Source organism: Pongo pygmaeus, chromosome 15, assembly GCF_028885625.2.
Source record: "Pongo pygmaeus isolate AG05252 chromosome 15, NHGRI_mPonPyg2-v2.0_pri, whole genome shotgun sequence".
In the NCBI taxonomy this organism is placed as follows: Eukaryota; Metazoa; Chordata; class Mammalia; order Primates; family Hominidae; genus Pongo; species Pongo pygmaeus.
In genome coordinates, this window is record NC_072388.2 from 76400175 (window position 1) to 76416097 (window position 15923).

The 15923-nt window shown below is 46.5% G+C and overlaps 2 protein-coding genes across 5 annotated transcripts in view; one reads left to right on the forward strand and one right to left on the reverse strand.

Annotated features, from left to right (window-relative positions):
- VIPAS39 (VPS33B interacting protein, apical-basolateral polarity regulator, spe-39 homolog) overlaps positions 1–419 on the reverse strand; it is a 31188-nt gene extending 30769 nt beyond the window's left edge. For 2 of the 3 annotated variants that reach the window (XM_063651932.1, XM_054449652.2), the window contains exon 1: positions 67–419. The gene's annotated coding sequence lies outside the window, so the exon portion shown is untranslated. The remainder of the gene's footprint in view (positions 1–66) is intronic. The other variant, XM_054449653.2, reaches the window with a different exon arrangement.
- AHSA1 (activator of HSP90 ATPase activity 1) lies at positions 335–11984 on the forward strand. 2 transcript variants are annotated; one of them, XM_054449662.2, is made up of 10 exons: positions 700–840; positions 2171–2361; positions 4701–4783; positions 5180–5297; positions 7143–7231; positions 8086–8214; positions 10601–10702; positions 10975–11026; positions 11278–11390; positions 11590–11984. In XM_054449662.2, exons 1-10 carry the CDS (start codon positions 761–763, stop codon positions 11611–11613), a joined length of 981 nt encoding a protein of 326 aa, XP_054305637.1. In that variant the 5' UTR covers positions 700–760; the 3' UTR covers positions 11614–11984. The 2 variants fall into 2 exon arrangements, with proteins under 2 accessions (XP_054305636.1, XP_054305637.1); XM_054449661.2 differs by lacking the exon at positions 11278–11390 and having other exon boundaries at positions 335–840.
- Positions 11985–15923: the final 3939 nt, after the last annotated feature.

A 15923-nucleotide genomic window follows, 5' to 3' on the forward strand; every position in this document is an offset into this window, starting at 1 on the left:
AGATCAAGATATGGAGAGGCTGGACTCAGCCAGATACGCGACTCAAGGGGCTTGGGACACCCTCACCTCTTCCGCACAGAGCCCTCCCTCTCACGACAGCGCCAGCCTCCGCCGCCGCTGGACCAGCCCTTCTATTCAGGCTGTGCAGCTTAGAGAAGGGGGCGGAAGGGAATAATCGTAGGGCGGAGAAAAAACACGAATAACGAGACCGCAGGGCATGCTGGAAGTTGTAGTTTCTTCTGCCTCTGCTGTCAGGCGCTGTCACGACGAACCACAAGGCTTCTTGACTACAGCCCCCAGAAACCCCAGCACTGCGCTAGGTCATTTCCTCTCCTTTCCGCGCGACCTTCCGCGGTTATCAAGCGGGTCACGTAACAAGACTACAATTCCCATGAGGCTCAGCAAGGGCGATTTAGGGTCCAGGGAAGCAATGAGACGTGTTCTTTATTTTCCTGTGGCTGAGGAATGGTTTTATGAGCAGTTGGGTTTCGGGACGCTTTTTGGGGAGAACCCGAGGGAGTCTGAAGGATCTCTAACTCAGGCGGAACCCACGGTGCGGCGAGTTGGGACGGAAGTAACCGGTGGGAGTGGGGAGGAGCCGGAAGTTAAGGAGGGGAGGGGGTGGAGGGAAAAGCAAGCCAGGAGGTGCTTGCGGCCGCTTCTAGTAGTTTCCAGGCGCTGCCGGGCGGCTAGCACTAAGCGGTCCTGAGGCTGTGGCTGCGGCTGCTCCGGAGCTGGTGGCGCCGCGATAGGAGAGCCGATGGCCAAGTGGGGTGAGGGAGACCCACGCTGGATCGTGGAGGAGCGGGCGGACGCCACCAACGTCAACAACTGGCACTGGTGAGGGCCAGCAAAGCAGGCCGGCCTTGGGAGACCTGCGGCCGGGCCAGGGTTTCAGGGTTCCTGGAACCTCGGCACGGACAGAGCTGGGGCTGAGGTAGCCCTGTCCGGAGATGGGGGTGGGTCCTTCCTGTGGCAGGGGTCCGTAGCCCCAGGCCTCTCCACTCCGCGGTCACCTTCTCAGTGCTTGAGGGGAGGGAGATGGACGTGGAGGGCTGCGCCCCAGAGGAGGGTTGTCAGAGAGACTAGGAGATAACGCCCTGGCTGCTGCATCCAGCCCGAGCAGGGAGGTGCTTACTACACGTGGCCAGAGGAGTCACTGAGACTGGAACCTCCTTTGATTGTGTTGGGAGATAGCTGTGAAAGGCCTAAGGCCAGGGGTCTGTAATTCCTATTTTGCGGCCTGCAGTAAAATTAAAAGTCATTCATAGAGGACCGCTGCAGCGGTCCCGCGGGAGATTGAGAACGTGTTGTGCAGGTGCTCAGAGCTCAGATAGCTGCGGCCTCTCACCCGGAACTATCAGGTCGGGTGTGTTGGAACTCCAGGTTGCCGAGCAGCCGTGGTTTTATAACCTGACCGTTCTTAAAATAACTGCCCTGCTTCATGAAATCTTCCCAAATAAATGTTTCCTTATTTTTGAATTCCACTGAACTTTGTTCGTAATGTTTGTATTGTACCGTTACTTTGTTGCAGCTTTTTTTGCTGTTGTTTTCTCTAATAGTTGATAAGTAGGAAGGCAGATAGTGATGTTTCTTTTCCATATCTCACTTTGTATTCTCTCTTGTTAACTTGACCTAATTTTTGTTGTTTGTTTTGAAGCCCTGGACTTAACGTTTTTGTGGCCATCTAGGGGGCAGCGAATGTGTAGGAAGTTTACAATACAAGTGCGAATCTGATAGGTCAGAACACTGTGCCAATGAGGTCAGGGTTATTGGTTTAATCCTTTCTGGGCCTTTTAGCCAAGTACTATTCTTCATAGTCCAGTCTGTGTTCCTGATCTCAGCAATATGTGCAGTTTTCCACTTGGTCAAATGGGGGCGCCATGTTAAAGTATCGAGTATTCCCCCGCACCATCATGCCGTGAAAGGAGAGCATAATTTTCTATTGAGTTTATACCATTTTCTACAGCAGCTGTCTTTGTTGACAGTGTGCAACCCCTTGTCTTCCTAAAAAAGAGTGACATGTTTGTGGACATACTGGAGTGGGACTGGGAGTTTTTGTGTTCTTTTCAAACTATTTATCAGGCCTCCTTTAACCTCGTATTCTCTTGCATAGAGCAGCATATCCTCCGTTTGACTGCTGGTTCATAGCTTTGTTTCTGCTTTGCAGGACGGAGAGAGATGCTTCAAATTGGTCCACGGATAAGCTGAAAACACTGTTCCTGGCAGTGCGGGTTCAAAATGAAGAAGGCAAGTGTGAGGTGACGGAAGTGAGTAAGCTTGATGGAGAGGCATCCATTAACAATCGCAAAGGGAAACTTATCTTCTTTTATGAATGGAGCGTCAAACTAAACTGGACAGGTAAGTCTAAGCTGGGCTGTCAGAGAGATTAACTGTGTTTTGTTTAACCTGTTAAGTAGCTGGAGAGAACAGTTTTGAGGAGTTACAAACCTTGAAGGGAGAAGGCAGATGTTGCTGCTTTGGAGTCCTATGTAAAGCAGTATTGAGTCCTGGAATTTCTTTGCCATTGTGGGATGCTAAATGGATTTCCTGTGTCTGGGTCTCATAAGTCCCATCCATGAAGTGGCCGGGCCGCTGCATCTTTGGGCCTTGGTCTTTGTTGGGACACCTACGGTGATATTTCTTCCGACTAGCTACATGTATCTTGTGAGTGATTTAAAAGGAGGAAGGAGGGGGTTTTTTTGGTCTTGATATTTTTTTCACTCTCTTCAGTGTGAATCTTAACAGATTAAACCACTGCGCTAATGAAGCTTGTGTGTGACAGTAATTTGGGGCTGTTTTCTCTATCTTCTAGTTTTATGTCCCTTCTGTATGACATTAGGAAAAAATTGAGGTCATGCGTATTACTGTTTTGGACAGTCCTGACTGTCGGGAGCCTGAATGTAAAAAGGCACTAAAGCTAAAGGAGTATGAGATAGCTACTGTCTGTATATGGGGCAAAGCATGAAATTTGTGCTTTGATAAACATTTCTGAAGTGAAGTTATATCATAAAGAAGGGTGAAAGTAGATCTATCTGTCCATGATTTTTGTTAATTTGTTTTTAAAGTACACTTGAAGCATAGTAGTATGGAAGAAATCTTGTTCAGACTTCTTTTTTTTTTTTTTTTTTAAGACGGAGTTTTGCTCGTCACCCAGGCTGGAGTGCAGTGGCGCGATCTTGGCTCACTGCAACCTCCACTTCCCGGGTTCAACCAGTTCTCCTGCCTCAGCCTCCCAAGTAGGATTACAGGTGCCCACCACCACGCCCGGCTAATTTTGTATTTTTATTAGAGACAGGTTTCACCATGTTGGCCAGGCTGGTCTCGAACTGTGTCTGGCCGACACTTTTTTTTTTAAATATAGGGACTAAAAATTGGTAGCATAGTTTTGTGCACATTAAATGGTAAGAAATAGATAAATATAGGCCGGGCGTGGTGGCTCACCCCTGTAATCCCAGCACTTTGGGAGGCCAAGGTGGGCGGATCACGAGGTCAGGAGATCAAGACCATCCTGGCTGACACAGTGAAACCCCGTCTCTACTAAAAATACAAAAATTAGCTAGGCATGGTGGCATGTGCCTGTAGTCCCAGCTACTCGGGAGGCTGAGGCAGGAAAATCGCTTGAACCCAGGAGGCGGAGGTTGCAGTGAGCTGAGATCGCACCATTGCACTCCAGCCTGGGCAACAGAGTGCGACTGCATCTCAAAAAAAAAAAAAAGGTAAATACTACAATAAATATGGTGCTTTACCATGAAAAAGACCTGAAGTTTATTTGTGAAAGTGGGCATCAAAGCCAGGCGCGGTGGCTCACGCCTGTAATCTCAGCCCTTTGGGAGACTGAGGCAGGTGGATCACAAGGTCAGGAATTGGAGACACACCTGGCCAACATGGTGAAACCCCGTCTCTACTGAAAAATACAAAAATTAGCCGGGCGTGGTGGCACTCACCTGTAATCCCAGCTACTTGGGAGGCTGAGGCAGAAGAATTGCTTGAACCTGGGAGGTGGAGGTTGCAGTGAGCCAAGATCGTGCCACTGCACTCCAGCCTGAGCGACAGAACAAGACTCTGTCTTGGGGGGAAGAAAAAAGTGGGCATCAGGAGGGTTGCAGCTTGAGGACTACTATGGAATGGTAGAAGGAGAGTCATCCACAATCGGAACATTACACTAGTTGAGGATGGGTATGGCTCACAACACACGCTGTAAACTGAGGTCATTGGCAGATAGGTGTTTGAGATGTGTGTGTTTTATGTATCCTATGTAGCTGGGTGAGGCTTTCCGTATTCACCTAGTGTTTCTCATGGATGGAGTCACAGATAAGCAAATGTGAACTTCTCATTATAATCAAATTGTTCCCTAATATTTCAGTTGCACTGAAATAAGTTGATACTTTCAAAACAAGTATTCTAGCAGAACTACTGGCTTTTGACCCAAGTTCTCATGGTATAACTCATGCTGGTACCAAATCTGTAGCTCTTTGTCCCACACTGTAATAACATAGTTGGTTTCCAGTAACCTGGTGAGGAAAGACATTTCTTTTGGGGGTGCGGGTGTTGACTGCATCTGGCATGTGGCATTCTCAGAATAAAGAGGATCAGTTCAGCCATCCAAAAGCAGCAGAAGTGAGGTAGCAGTTAGGACCCTGGAGCAGAGGCCTTTCCTGCCTAGGAGTGGACTAATGACATTGCATTGGTTTTGACAGGTACTTCTAAGTCAGGAGTACAGTACAAAGGACATGTGGAGATCCCCAATTTGTCTGATGAAAACAGCGTGGATGAAGTGGAGGTTTGTGCTTCATAACTCCTAATCCGACTCCTCTATATCCTCTTATTCTCAGATGAGAAAAGTGACCTGTCATTCAGGATTCATAGCCCAGGCGTGGTCCAAGCATTCAGAATCCTAGTCTGCAGATAATTTCTAGGCATATGGTGCCATTGGAAACTTCGAGAGCAATTTGCACTTCTTTAATTTCTTCACTTTAGCTAGTGACATGGGTTCTAACTAACATTAGCCACTTGACAGAGAGGACTCGAAGGAACACTAATGGGGATTGTACGAATACCACAGTACTCATGCATTTCCTTTGGAAATGTCAGCAGTTACCTGATTGCTCAGCCCCCACATTCCATAATGAGGGTGCCCCTCAAGTTATTTACCACCTACTTCTCATCTTTCACCCAGATTAGTGTGAGCCTTGCCAAAGATGAGCCTGACACAAATCTCGTGGCCTTAATGAAGGAAGAAGGGGTGAAACTTCTAAGAGAAGCAATGGGAATTTACATCAGCACCCTCAAAACAGGTATCCCTTGAGTAGTTCTGTATGCCTTAAGGAGGTAGTTTCCACCTGTTAGACTCTGGTTAAGGGCCTGGACAGTCCTTTCTTTGGCAAATGGGTAAAGATTTGGGGGGAGGGGGCTTATTTCATCTTAAAGTCAGTCCATAAGCTCGGAGTAAGGGAAAGATCTGGAGCTGTGTTGTCTAATATTGATGGTTGAACATTTTAGATGTGGCTAGACCAAACTGAGATGTGCTGTGAGGGCCCGGCGCGGTGGCTCACACTTGTAATCCCAGCACTGTTGGAGGCTGAGGTGGGCTGATTGCCTGAGCTCAGGAATTTGAGACCAGCCTGGGCAACGTGGCGAAACCCTGTCTCTACAAAAAATACAAAAATTAGCTGGATGCAGTGGCCTGTGCCTGTAATCCCAGCTACTCGGGAGGCTGAGGTGGGAGAGTGGCTTGAGCCCAGGAGGCAGGGAGGTTGCATTGAGCTGAGATCATGCCACTGCGCTCCAGCCTGGATGACCAAAAAACACAAGAGATGTGCTGTGAGTATAAATTACACTATGGGCTGGGCGCAGTGGCTCATGCCTATAATCCCAGCACTTTGGGAAGCCGAGGTGGGCAGATCACCTGAGGTCGGGAGTTCGAGACCAGCCTGACCAATGGAGAAACCCCGTCTCTACTAAAAATACAAAATTAGCTGGGCGTGGTGGCACATGCCTGTAATCCCAGCTACTCAAGAGGCTGAGGCAGGAGAATCACTTGAACCCGGGAGGTGGAGGTTGCGGTGAGCCAAGAATGTGCCATTGCACTCCAGCCTGGGTGACAGAGGGAGACTCCATCTCAAAAAAAAAAAAAACAAAACTGTATTTGAGGCTCACATTATATTTCTAATGGACAGCGCTAATCTAAAGACTTGGCATCTCTTTACTCATTACTTGAATACAGTCTGGACTATCTTTGATATGCATTCTCCAGGGATATTTAGATGGTTAGAATAGAAGTCAGCTCAGCTTTCCCCTGGGATTCCATATCTGCCAGTGTGTTCTGATCTTGGTGTTGGAATATGTATAATAACCATCAAAGAAGGTGATGGAAGGTGATAGACACCTTTTTGGGGAGGACCAGTACTCCAGTGCCATAACTAGTTGTGGCTTTTCTACAGAAGTAAGGCAGAGTGGAGGAAAGGCACTAACCATGCATCCATAGGTGCTGGGTAGATTACCCACTCTTGAAGTCATCAAAGTGCCACGGCGTTCACGCCATCCTTCCATAGTAGACCTCACATGCACTTAATATGTTATAATGTTTCCAGTTGAGTCAGGAGGATAAGCTTTTAAAAATAATCCCAGTGGCCGGGCGCAGTGGCTCACGCCTGTAATCCCAGCACTTTGGGAGGCCGAGGCCAGTGGGTTACAAGGTCAGGAGATCGAGACCATCCTGGCCAACATGGCGAAACCCCGTCTCTACTAAAAATACAAAAATTAGCTGGGCATGGTGGTGCGTGCCTATAATCCCAGCTACTCAGGAGGCTGAGGCAGGAGAATAGCTTGAACCAGGGAGTCAGAGGTTGCAGGGAGTTGGAGTGCAGGCTGCACTCCAGCCTGGCGACAGAGTGAGACTCCGTCTCAAAAAAAAAAAAAAAAAAAAAAAAGATAATCCCAGTGAACGTACTGTATTCTATAGCATATACCCAGATACCAGTCTGGCATAGACCAAAAGTAAAGATATAAAAATAGCCTCTTCCTTTTCTGGTCATAACCTCATTCTGTGGTAGGATGGCTGTGTTTGTCAAGCTGTAATGAAACTCCAAATCTCAGCTACTAAGAAGTAACTTCCATGAGCTGGAATTTTATCTTTTCAGAGTTCACCCAGGGCATGATCTTACCTACAATGAATGGAGAGTCAGTAGACCCAGTGGGGCAGCCAGCACTGAAAACCGAGGAGCGCAAGGTAAATGGTTTTCCCCCAGGGTGGGAGACTGTCTGCAAAGGAACTTGAGAGACCGCCTTCTTAATTCCACATATCAGCTGTCTGTGTCCCTAACCTCTAAGCCAGACCAGCTTGTGATCTGCTCATGGTGCTTTTTCAGAGTGCCTGCAATATGCATTCATTCACCCATCTTTAACCTGGTTTTAATTCATTTATCGCAGACCCCTAGAGCAAGCAGGAGCTATCAGACAGTTAAAATTCTGACTCTTGATTGCATTTAGCACCAGTTAGGAGATTATGAACAAAGGATGGTCTTCACCTATATAAGTCTTCAGTCTAATTGGTGTGTTAATATTTCATACTTTGATATTAGAGGTCCCATCAAGAAATGGAGTTACATCCCTGTCTTCACCCAATCTCCCCAATTTACAGGGTGAGCAAGTACTTTATCTAGAGATGGAACTTTCTGGTTCAAGCTCAGCACTTGGTTTAGAGCCCTGTTGCTCTTTTGTCAGCATAGTGAAGTGGATACTCTGGAAGTGGGGAGAAAACTGCTTCCAGCTATTTAAACATAGAAATTATTTGAGAATTACACTGAGCTCTTCAAAAATATCTCAATGATTTGATTTGTTATTTGACTATCAGGGTCTTCCTTGTAGAGTGGTTATTTTTACTGGGAATTGAGGAGGTTTCCAGAAACATTACCCTCATGACTGAAACACCTACACACTCAAATTCCCTTCAAACCCCTTGGAATAATTACCCTTGGAGGTGAACATTTTTATGATAATGAATGGTACAACTGTCTCTGAAGCCACGTTGATTGAGGTTGTATCATTACTCTGTATTGATCGTTTTCACTGCCAACTTCACAGGCTAAGCCTGCTCCTTCAAAAACCCAGGCCAAACCTGTTGGAGTCAAAATCCCCACTTGTAAGATCACTCTTAAGGAAACCTTCCTGACGTCACCAGAGGAGCTCTATAGAGTGTTTACCACCCAGGAGGTAAGTCAGTCTTGTCCTTCAGGCCTCATGCCATCTGCCCTTCTAGGTGACTTGAGTTGGGGGCATATCCTCTCAGCAGTGTACAGAACAGGTACTCACAACTGGAGCCATGAGGCCTTCATCAAAGTGAATTTTTCCCTCCCTCTATTCTCTTTTTTTTGAGACGGAGTCTCTGTCTGTCACCTGCCCAGGCTGGAGTGCAGTGGCACGACCTCGGCTCACTGCAACCTCTGCCTCCCAGGTTCAAGCGATTCTCCTGCATCAGCGTCCTGAACAGCTGGTACTACAGGCACACGCCATCACGCCTAGCTAATTTTTATATTTTTTAGTAGAGATGGGGTTTCAGCATATTTTTTAGTAGAGATGAGCTGGTCTGAAACTCCTGACCTCAAGTGATCTGCCTGCTTCAGCCTCCCAAAGTGCTGGGATTACAGGTGCAAACCAGTGTGCTCGGCCATATTTATTTATTTTAAAAACAAAAGACCTGGTCTTGCTATGTTGCCCAGACTAGCCTTGAACTTCTGGGCTCAAGCGATCCTCCTTCCTCAGCCTCCTGAGTAGCTGGGACTACAGGTGCACACTACCATGCCTGTTCTAGTTTTGGGTCATATAAGTAGAAACCACTGAGTGACTCTTACTAGAAAAGTGAATGGCCATTCTTAGTTACTCTATAGCACAGAATTATCCCTGGCTTCTTTGTGTTGCACAGCTGACTTGTGCCATTCTGCTGCTATAGTGTGGAGCTGAGAAACATGACTGTATTCAGCTGTATTATCTGATAGTAAAGGCGGTTAGGATACGTGGAAGTTCCTACATACTCTGGGACAAAATTCAAGATCTTATTTTTTAAACAAAAATGTAAATACAGCCATAAATTAAGAGGTACCATGTAGTATGTGGGTGTATGTCTATGTGCCTGCACCCAAAATACTCTCGTGATAAGTTCTGTCCCCGTTAGAAAACCAACAACTGGAGAAGCAATTAAATGGACTGGGTGTTCTAGAAATTTAAAAAGACATGTATAAACAAAATTATACTGTACTTCAGAAAGTTATCTTAGTTGACTCCAGAGATGCGTGATGACCTGGCTATGCGGAAGACTGCATTCGATGGCTAACTTGGTTCTATTCTTCTTTGTGCCTGCTGCCTTGAAGGACTTAGCAGCATAGCTGTAGTCTTCATTTGAATTGAATTTAGCACTTCAACACAGACTTCAGTTGAATCTCTGCTTCCAAACTAGCTCAAGTTTTCAGAATTTTAAACTACTTTTGTATGGGAGGATTCCTGATATTTTTAACCTTCTGTTTAATATTGTACCATGTATTTGTATTACCTACTTTAAAAAATAGTAAAGTCTTTTTAAAAGTAAAAGTGGCACTGTTGGGTAATCGAACACAGCAAAATGATACTGATTTGATATATATGGAGTAGGCCAGGCACAGTGGCTCACATCTCTAATCCCAGCACTTTGGGGGGCTGAGGCGGGTGAATTACTTGAGCCCAGGAGTTTGAGACCAGCCTGGCCAACATGGTGAAGCCCTGTCTCTACAAAAAATACAAAAATTAGCCAGGTATGGTGGTATGCGCCTGTAGTCCCAGCTCCTCAGGAGGCTGAGGTGGGAGGATCACCTAAGCTTAGGAGGTCGGGGCTGCGGTGAGCCATGATCATGCCACTGCACTTCGGCCTGGGCAAGAGTGAGACCCATCTCAAAAAAAAAAAAAAAAGGGCTGGGCGCGGTGGCTTACGCCTGTAATCCCAGCACTTTGGGAGGCCAAGGCGGGTGGATCACGAGGTCAGGAGTTCAAGACCAGCCTGGCCAAGATGGTGAAACCCCATCTCTACTAAAAATACAAAAAGTTAGCCAGGCATGGTGGCATGCGCCTGTAATCCCAGCTACTCCAGAGGCTGAAGCAGAGAATTGCTGAAAACCTGGATGGGCGGAGGTTGCAGTGAGCCGAGATTACGCCACTGCACTCCAGCCTGGGCAACAAAGCGAGACTCCATCTCAATAAATAAATAAATAAATAAATAAAAGATGGAATAGATCTATTTTGGGACACGTTCTCAGAAATGATAATAGAAGTCTCAGACATTTACTTGAGAATTTTCTTTCATAAGCTCATTCTTATATCTTTCTGAACCATATACAATTTCAAATAAATAAAAGTAAATGGGTCCAAAGTAATGGCATCATCAGATCAGAAAGAATTCCCGAAGTCAAGTCCTGGCTGGTATTAGAACAGAATAGAAGGACACCCTGGACCCGCCTGTGGGGCAGACTGATAGAAATGAGAGTTGAGGCATGCAGCCTTCAGCTGGCATTTGTCCTTGGGTCCCACTGAAAGCCACGTATCTTCTGCCTCTTTTTTTTTTTTCCCCCTGCAGCTAGTGCAGGCCTTTACCCATGCTCCTGCAACATTAGAAGCAGACAGAGGTGGAAAGTTCCACATGGTAGATGGCAACGTCTCTGGGGAATTTACTGATCTGGTGAGTACCTGCCGGCCCTAGACTCAGGTTGTTGCCTCTGGTCAGATGAGTGACATTTCTCTTTTTCTCAACTCTATAGGTAAAATTTAAGGCTTTAATCTCTTTGTTAATAAAACATTTTGTTTTTCAAAAAAAGGCTGTGATTTGAACTCTCTTGCAAGTAATATAATTGCACAGATGGTAGACTCCGTATGAAGGGCAGATGACTGATCCTAGCTAGGATTGGGTACATTGTAGTATATAATATAGACTGAGCTGTTTGATTATTTTAGGTCCCTGAAAAACATATTGTGATGAAGTGGAGGTTTAAATCTTGGCCAGAGGGTAAGTAAACATATTTATTGCCATTACCCCCAGAACTTTTTCTCTTTGCTGTATTTTTTTTTTTTTTTTTTTTTTTTTTGGAAACAGGGTCTCACTGTCACCCAGGCTAGAGTGCAGTGGCATAATCACAGCAAACTGCAGCCTTAACCTCCCAGACCCAAACGATCCTCCCACTTCAGCTTCCCAAGTAGCTGAGACTACGTGTGCCACCATGCCAGCTTTTTTTTGTTACTTTTTTACTTTTTTTGTAGAGATGGGGTCCTACTACGTTGTCCAGGCTAGTCTCAAACTCCTGGGCTCAAGTGATCCTCCTGCCTCAGCCTCCCGAAGTGCTGGGATTACAGGTGCATGCCACCATGCCCAGGTAATTTTAGTAGAGATGGAGTTTCACCATGTCAGCCAGGCTGGTCTGGAACTCCTGACCTCTGGTGATCCGCCCACCTCAGCCTCCCAAAGTGCTGGGATTACAGGTGTGAGCCACCACACCCAGCCAGGTTGCCCCAGTCTTAAACTCAGATGGAAACCCTGGATATGAAACCTCTGTCCCTTCTTGCCTTTCCCAGGGCACTTTGCCACCATCACCTTGACCTTCATCGACAAGAACGGAGAGACTGAGCTGTGCATGGAAGGTCGAGGCATCCCTGCTCCTGAGGAAGAGCGGACGCGACAGGGCTGGCAGCGGTACTACTTTGAGGGCATTAAACAGACCTTTGGCTATGGCGCACGCTTATTTTAGGGCCCGCGGCAGGGGACTCCAGCCTGCTGGACACTTCAGTCCAGCTCTCTCCTGACTGGGGCTTGCGACTCACAGGATTGCATCGTCCCAGCTGCTAACTTGGGGCCGGGGCCCCTCCCCTCCACATATACCTTGGGTTTGTGCATGTTTTCTGCTGGGTGGGTTCAGAGGGCAATTTCTCTTTTATGTGTACATATGCTAAATAAACATAATTTAAAAAACATGCGTGTCTGGAACCTATGTTGATTGAGTGGCTGGTATTGAGAGCTCCTTGAAGGTTTTGAATTCAAAAAAGAAGGACGGGGTGGACAGCCTTGTCTCTATTCTGGGTAAGTGTGGGTAATTAAGAGGCACAGAGCCTGCTTCTCACTACCAGGCATTCCTGAGCTAGTCTTTCTTACTGGTAAATAGTTTCTGCCTTTTTACCCATAAAAGTAGGGGAGGGTTGGTACTTGGGTAGAGAGTGCTAACACTATGCCTCTACTGCCAGTGCAGTTGACTTCTCACTTTGCACTGCCCATGGCCTCTTACCCTCTTGCAGAGATAAGTGATCACCAGATGCTGGTTTGGGATATGGGAAGGTGGGAGATTCCTAACTTGTGGCAACTTCTGTTACATTGCATAATTACTGAGTGCCAGACACTACACTGTTTACTTGCATTAACTCACTTGATCTCTATAACGCAGTAGGTACTGTTGTCATTTGTTTTACAAGAACTTAAGTCTTGGCTTTTAAATACATGTATTTTACATATAGCCAGGCGCAGTGGCTCAGGTCTATAATCCCAGCACTTTGGGAGGCTGAGGCAGGTAGATCACTTGAGGCCAGGAGTTTGAGACCAGCCTGGCCAACATGGCGAAACCCCATCTCTACTAAAAACACAAAAATTAACTGATGTGGTGGCGCACGCCTGTAATCCCAGCCACTCAGGAGGCTGAGGCACAAGAGTTAAGCTTGAGCCCAGAAGGTGTGAGCCAAGATTGCACCACTGCACTCAAACCTGTGTGACAAAGTAAGACTGTCTCGAAAAATTAAGAAAAGTATTTTACATACATATTTGCTACAGGTGAGCCTTGGATTTCTTAACACCCAGATCCAACAAGCAGAGTTGAGATTTGCAACAAGGACTATAATTGCAACAAGGACTGTAACTGCAGAGCCCATACTCAGGAAATTATTGTCTTTATTTAACAATATGTGGTACCATTATTAAGTCTGCTGGGTACTGACCATGAGCCAAGTGTTGGGGATATAGTGGGTTCAGACTGCCACATTGCAGGAAGAGGTAACAGTACCTGAACAGGGAGAGTCAATCCTGGACAAGCCTCGCCCTGACTTCCTGCACCCCAGCATGAGTCAGTGCCCTCTAAGCCAGACGCTGCCTCCTGCAGCTACAGCTATTTCCTTCGTCTGTTTATTGCCTTTTTTATTGGGTGGCAGCAAGACCTTGCAGGCTAAAACTGGTTAAAGCAGAGTTCAAGATCTGGTTCATTTACACTTCCCAAAGCCATCTTTGGCTTGAATTACTCACAAGAGTGCTAGGCTGAACTAATCCACATCTAGTTTGACATTACATCTGCCTCCTAGGGGTCCAAAATGACACCTTTTGATGAAGAACGTGGAGTCTAGCTTGAATCAAATCAACAGGCCCTTCCTAACAGACTCCCAACAGAGACGATTAAAAAATGAGACTTTGGGCCGGGCGCGGTGGCTCATGCCTGTAATCCCAGCACTTTGGGAGGCCGAGGCGGGCGGATCACGAGGGCAGAAGATCGAGACCATCCTGGCTAACACGGTGAAACCTCGTCTCTACTAAAAATACAAAAAATCAGCCGGGCGTGGTAGTGGGCACCTGTAGTCCCAGCTACTCGGGAGGCTGAGGCAGGAGAATGGCATGAACCCGGGAGGCGGAGCTTGCAGTGAGCCAAGATCACACCACTGCACTCCAGCCTGGGCGACAGAGTGAGACTCCGGCTCAAAAACAATAAAAAAAATAAAAAATAAATTTAAAAAAAATGAGACTTTGGCCCGGAGCGGTGGCTCACGCTTGTAATCCCAGCACTTTGGGAGGCCGAGGCAGGTGGATCACAAGGTCAGGAGTTCGAGACCAGCCTGGCCAACATGGCAAAACCCCGTCTCTACTAAAAATACAAAAATTAGCTGGGTGTAGTGGCAGGCACTTGTAATCCTAGCTACTCGGGAGGCTGAGGCAGGAGAATCGCTTGAACCTGGGAGGCAGAGGTTGCAGTGAACCGAGACCAAGCCACTGCACTCCAGCCTGGGTGACAGATGGAGATTGTCTCAAAACAAACAAACAAAAAAATGAGCCCTTTCGGCCAGGCGCGGTGGCTCACGCCTGTAATCCCAGCATTTTGGGAGGCCAAGGCGGGCAGATACCTGAGGTCAGGGATTAGAGACCAGCCTGGCCAACATGGTGAAACCCCATCTCTACTAAAAATACAAAAATTAGCTGGGCATAATGGCAGGTGCCTGTAATCCCAGCTACTCAGGAGGCTGAGTGGGAGAATTGCTTGAACCTGGGACACGGAGGTTACAGTGAGCCAAGATCACGCCATTGATTGCAGTCCAGCCTGGGTGACTGAGCGAGACTCCGTCTCAAAAAACAAAAAAAAAAAAAAGAAAAAGAAAAAATGAGCCTTTTCACACACACCTGGCTGGAAAGTTACCAGTTCCAGAATACTTAGAATCAATCAAGTAGAGATGACCAATACGTTCATTAAACCCACGGCACCAGGCTAAGTGCCTGCCATGTGACATGTGCAGTTGCATTACATGCCAGTATTGATGGCTGTTCAATTCTTACCACTGCCATTTTACTGATAACATTTTGGTTAGCCATCTGAACCTAAAAAGCAAATGGCGTAGCTAGAAATAAAACTGTAGACTTCGACTTTGTGTTTGAATAGTAAAAGTTCCACTTCCTAACAAATTGGGTGAATATCCTTATCTGTAGAATGCGCATAATAGGTGTCTCGTGAGAGCGTTCGAGATGATACATGTAGAAACGCTGGCACCTGGTGTCATTTAGCAAATAGTCCCTGCTGAATCCATTCAAAAGCCCAAGTGTTGTCCCTTAAGCCAGAATGCTATTTTGAAAAGCTGGCTAATTTTAATCCAAATTGCATATCTTGGGCTAAGAGCTCTCCATGCCTGAGAGGAAGAACAATGCACAAAAGTGGACTCCACTCCTAGAGATTCTTACTCAGTGGGTGTGGGGTGGGGCCCATAAACAGATTTTAATAAATATCCCAGGTGATTCTAATATCAGGGATGCACTTTGAGAAGCATCTCAACATGTTAACAAAACCTCATTGTAAACGAGCCACAGCAGCACATTTGGGTCCCTTTTGTGACTAATGGGGCAAAGGATCCAATCATTCTGTCTTTCTCTTGAAAGTCCTCTTGACAGAAGTCAGCAGACTCTATACTGCTGGTTACCTAAAACTCTAGGAAGAATTCAATCTGACCAGTCTTGCCTAGCCTAGGGCCATTTGTGAGGCAAACCAGAGCGGGTAAAATTGGGCAAAACCATCTTGGTTGCTGGGGTAGCTGTTAAGGTAGAAACAGTCAGTGGTATTCATGCTGGATTCATGGCCATGGATGAACTCCTGGTGTTGGGGACAGGAAGAACAGCTAGTCAAGTCGGTGATGTGACTGACACTGGAACAGAACGGAGTGGAGGGACCCTCTGGTTTCATGGGCTTCCTCTGGGCTCTGACACCAGCTGCTCTGGAAACCCTCCCTTCATCAGGCTCACTGCTCCCGCCGTTGGCGCTGCTCCTCACACACAGGTGCTGCTAAAGCCTGAAGCCACCTGCGCAGTGTCTTTCTCCTTTGCATTGCTTGAATAAACGTAATTTCACAGCCGACCCACTCCCCAGCCCCTTTTGTTTAGTTTCTCTCATCTGTGGCCTGACATGGTAGCAATTTAGCATGCCACTTTAAATGTACAGATTTAAAATGCGGTTGGCTAAATTCAGTATGGGTAATAGAAAACCATTAGATATAGATTAAGACAGTAGGTTTAAGTGCCAAAGTGAGTTATATTAGAAAGGAGGGGAATTAGCAGTTTCCTTAGAAAGCAGACTCTGGGATTACTCTGTCTTGTTACTTTTAAAAGTTTCTGTTGAAAAATAATT

What these genes read in the sequence shown, in the direction of transcription:
- AHSA1 (XM_054449661.2), top strand. Translation starts at nt 761, where the DNA reads ATGGCCAAGTGGGGTGAGGGAGACCCACGCTGGATCGTGGAGGAGCGG. An exon ending in GAGTGTTTACCACCCAGGAG is followed by an intron (nt 8,215 to 10,600) that starts GTAAGTCAGTCT and finishes TTCCCCCTGCAG; the next exon opens with CTAGTGCAGGCCTTTACCCA. An exon ending in CTGGGGAATTTACTGATCTG is followed by an intron (nt 10,703 to 10,974) that starts GTGAGTACCTGC and finishes TGATTATTTTAG; the next exon opens with GTCCCTGAAAAACATATTGT.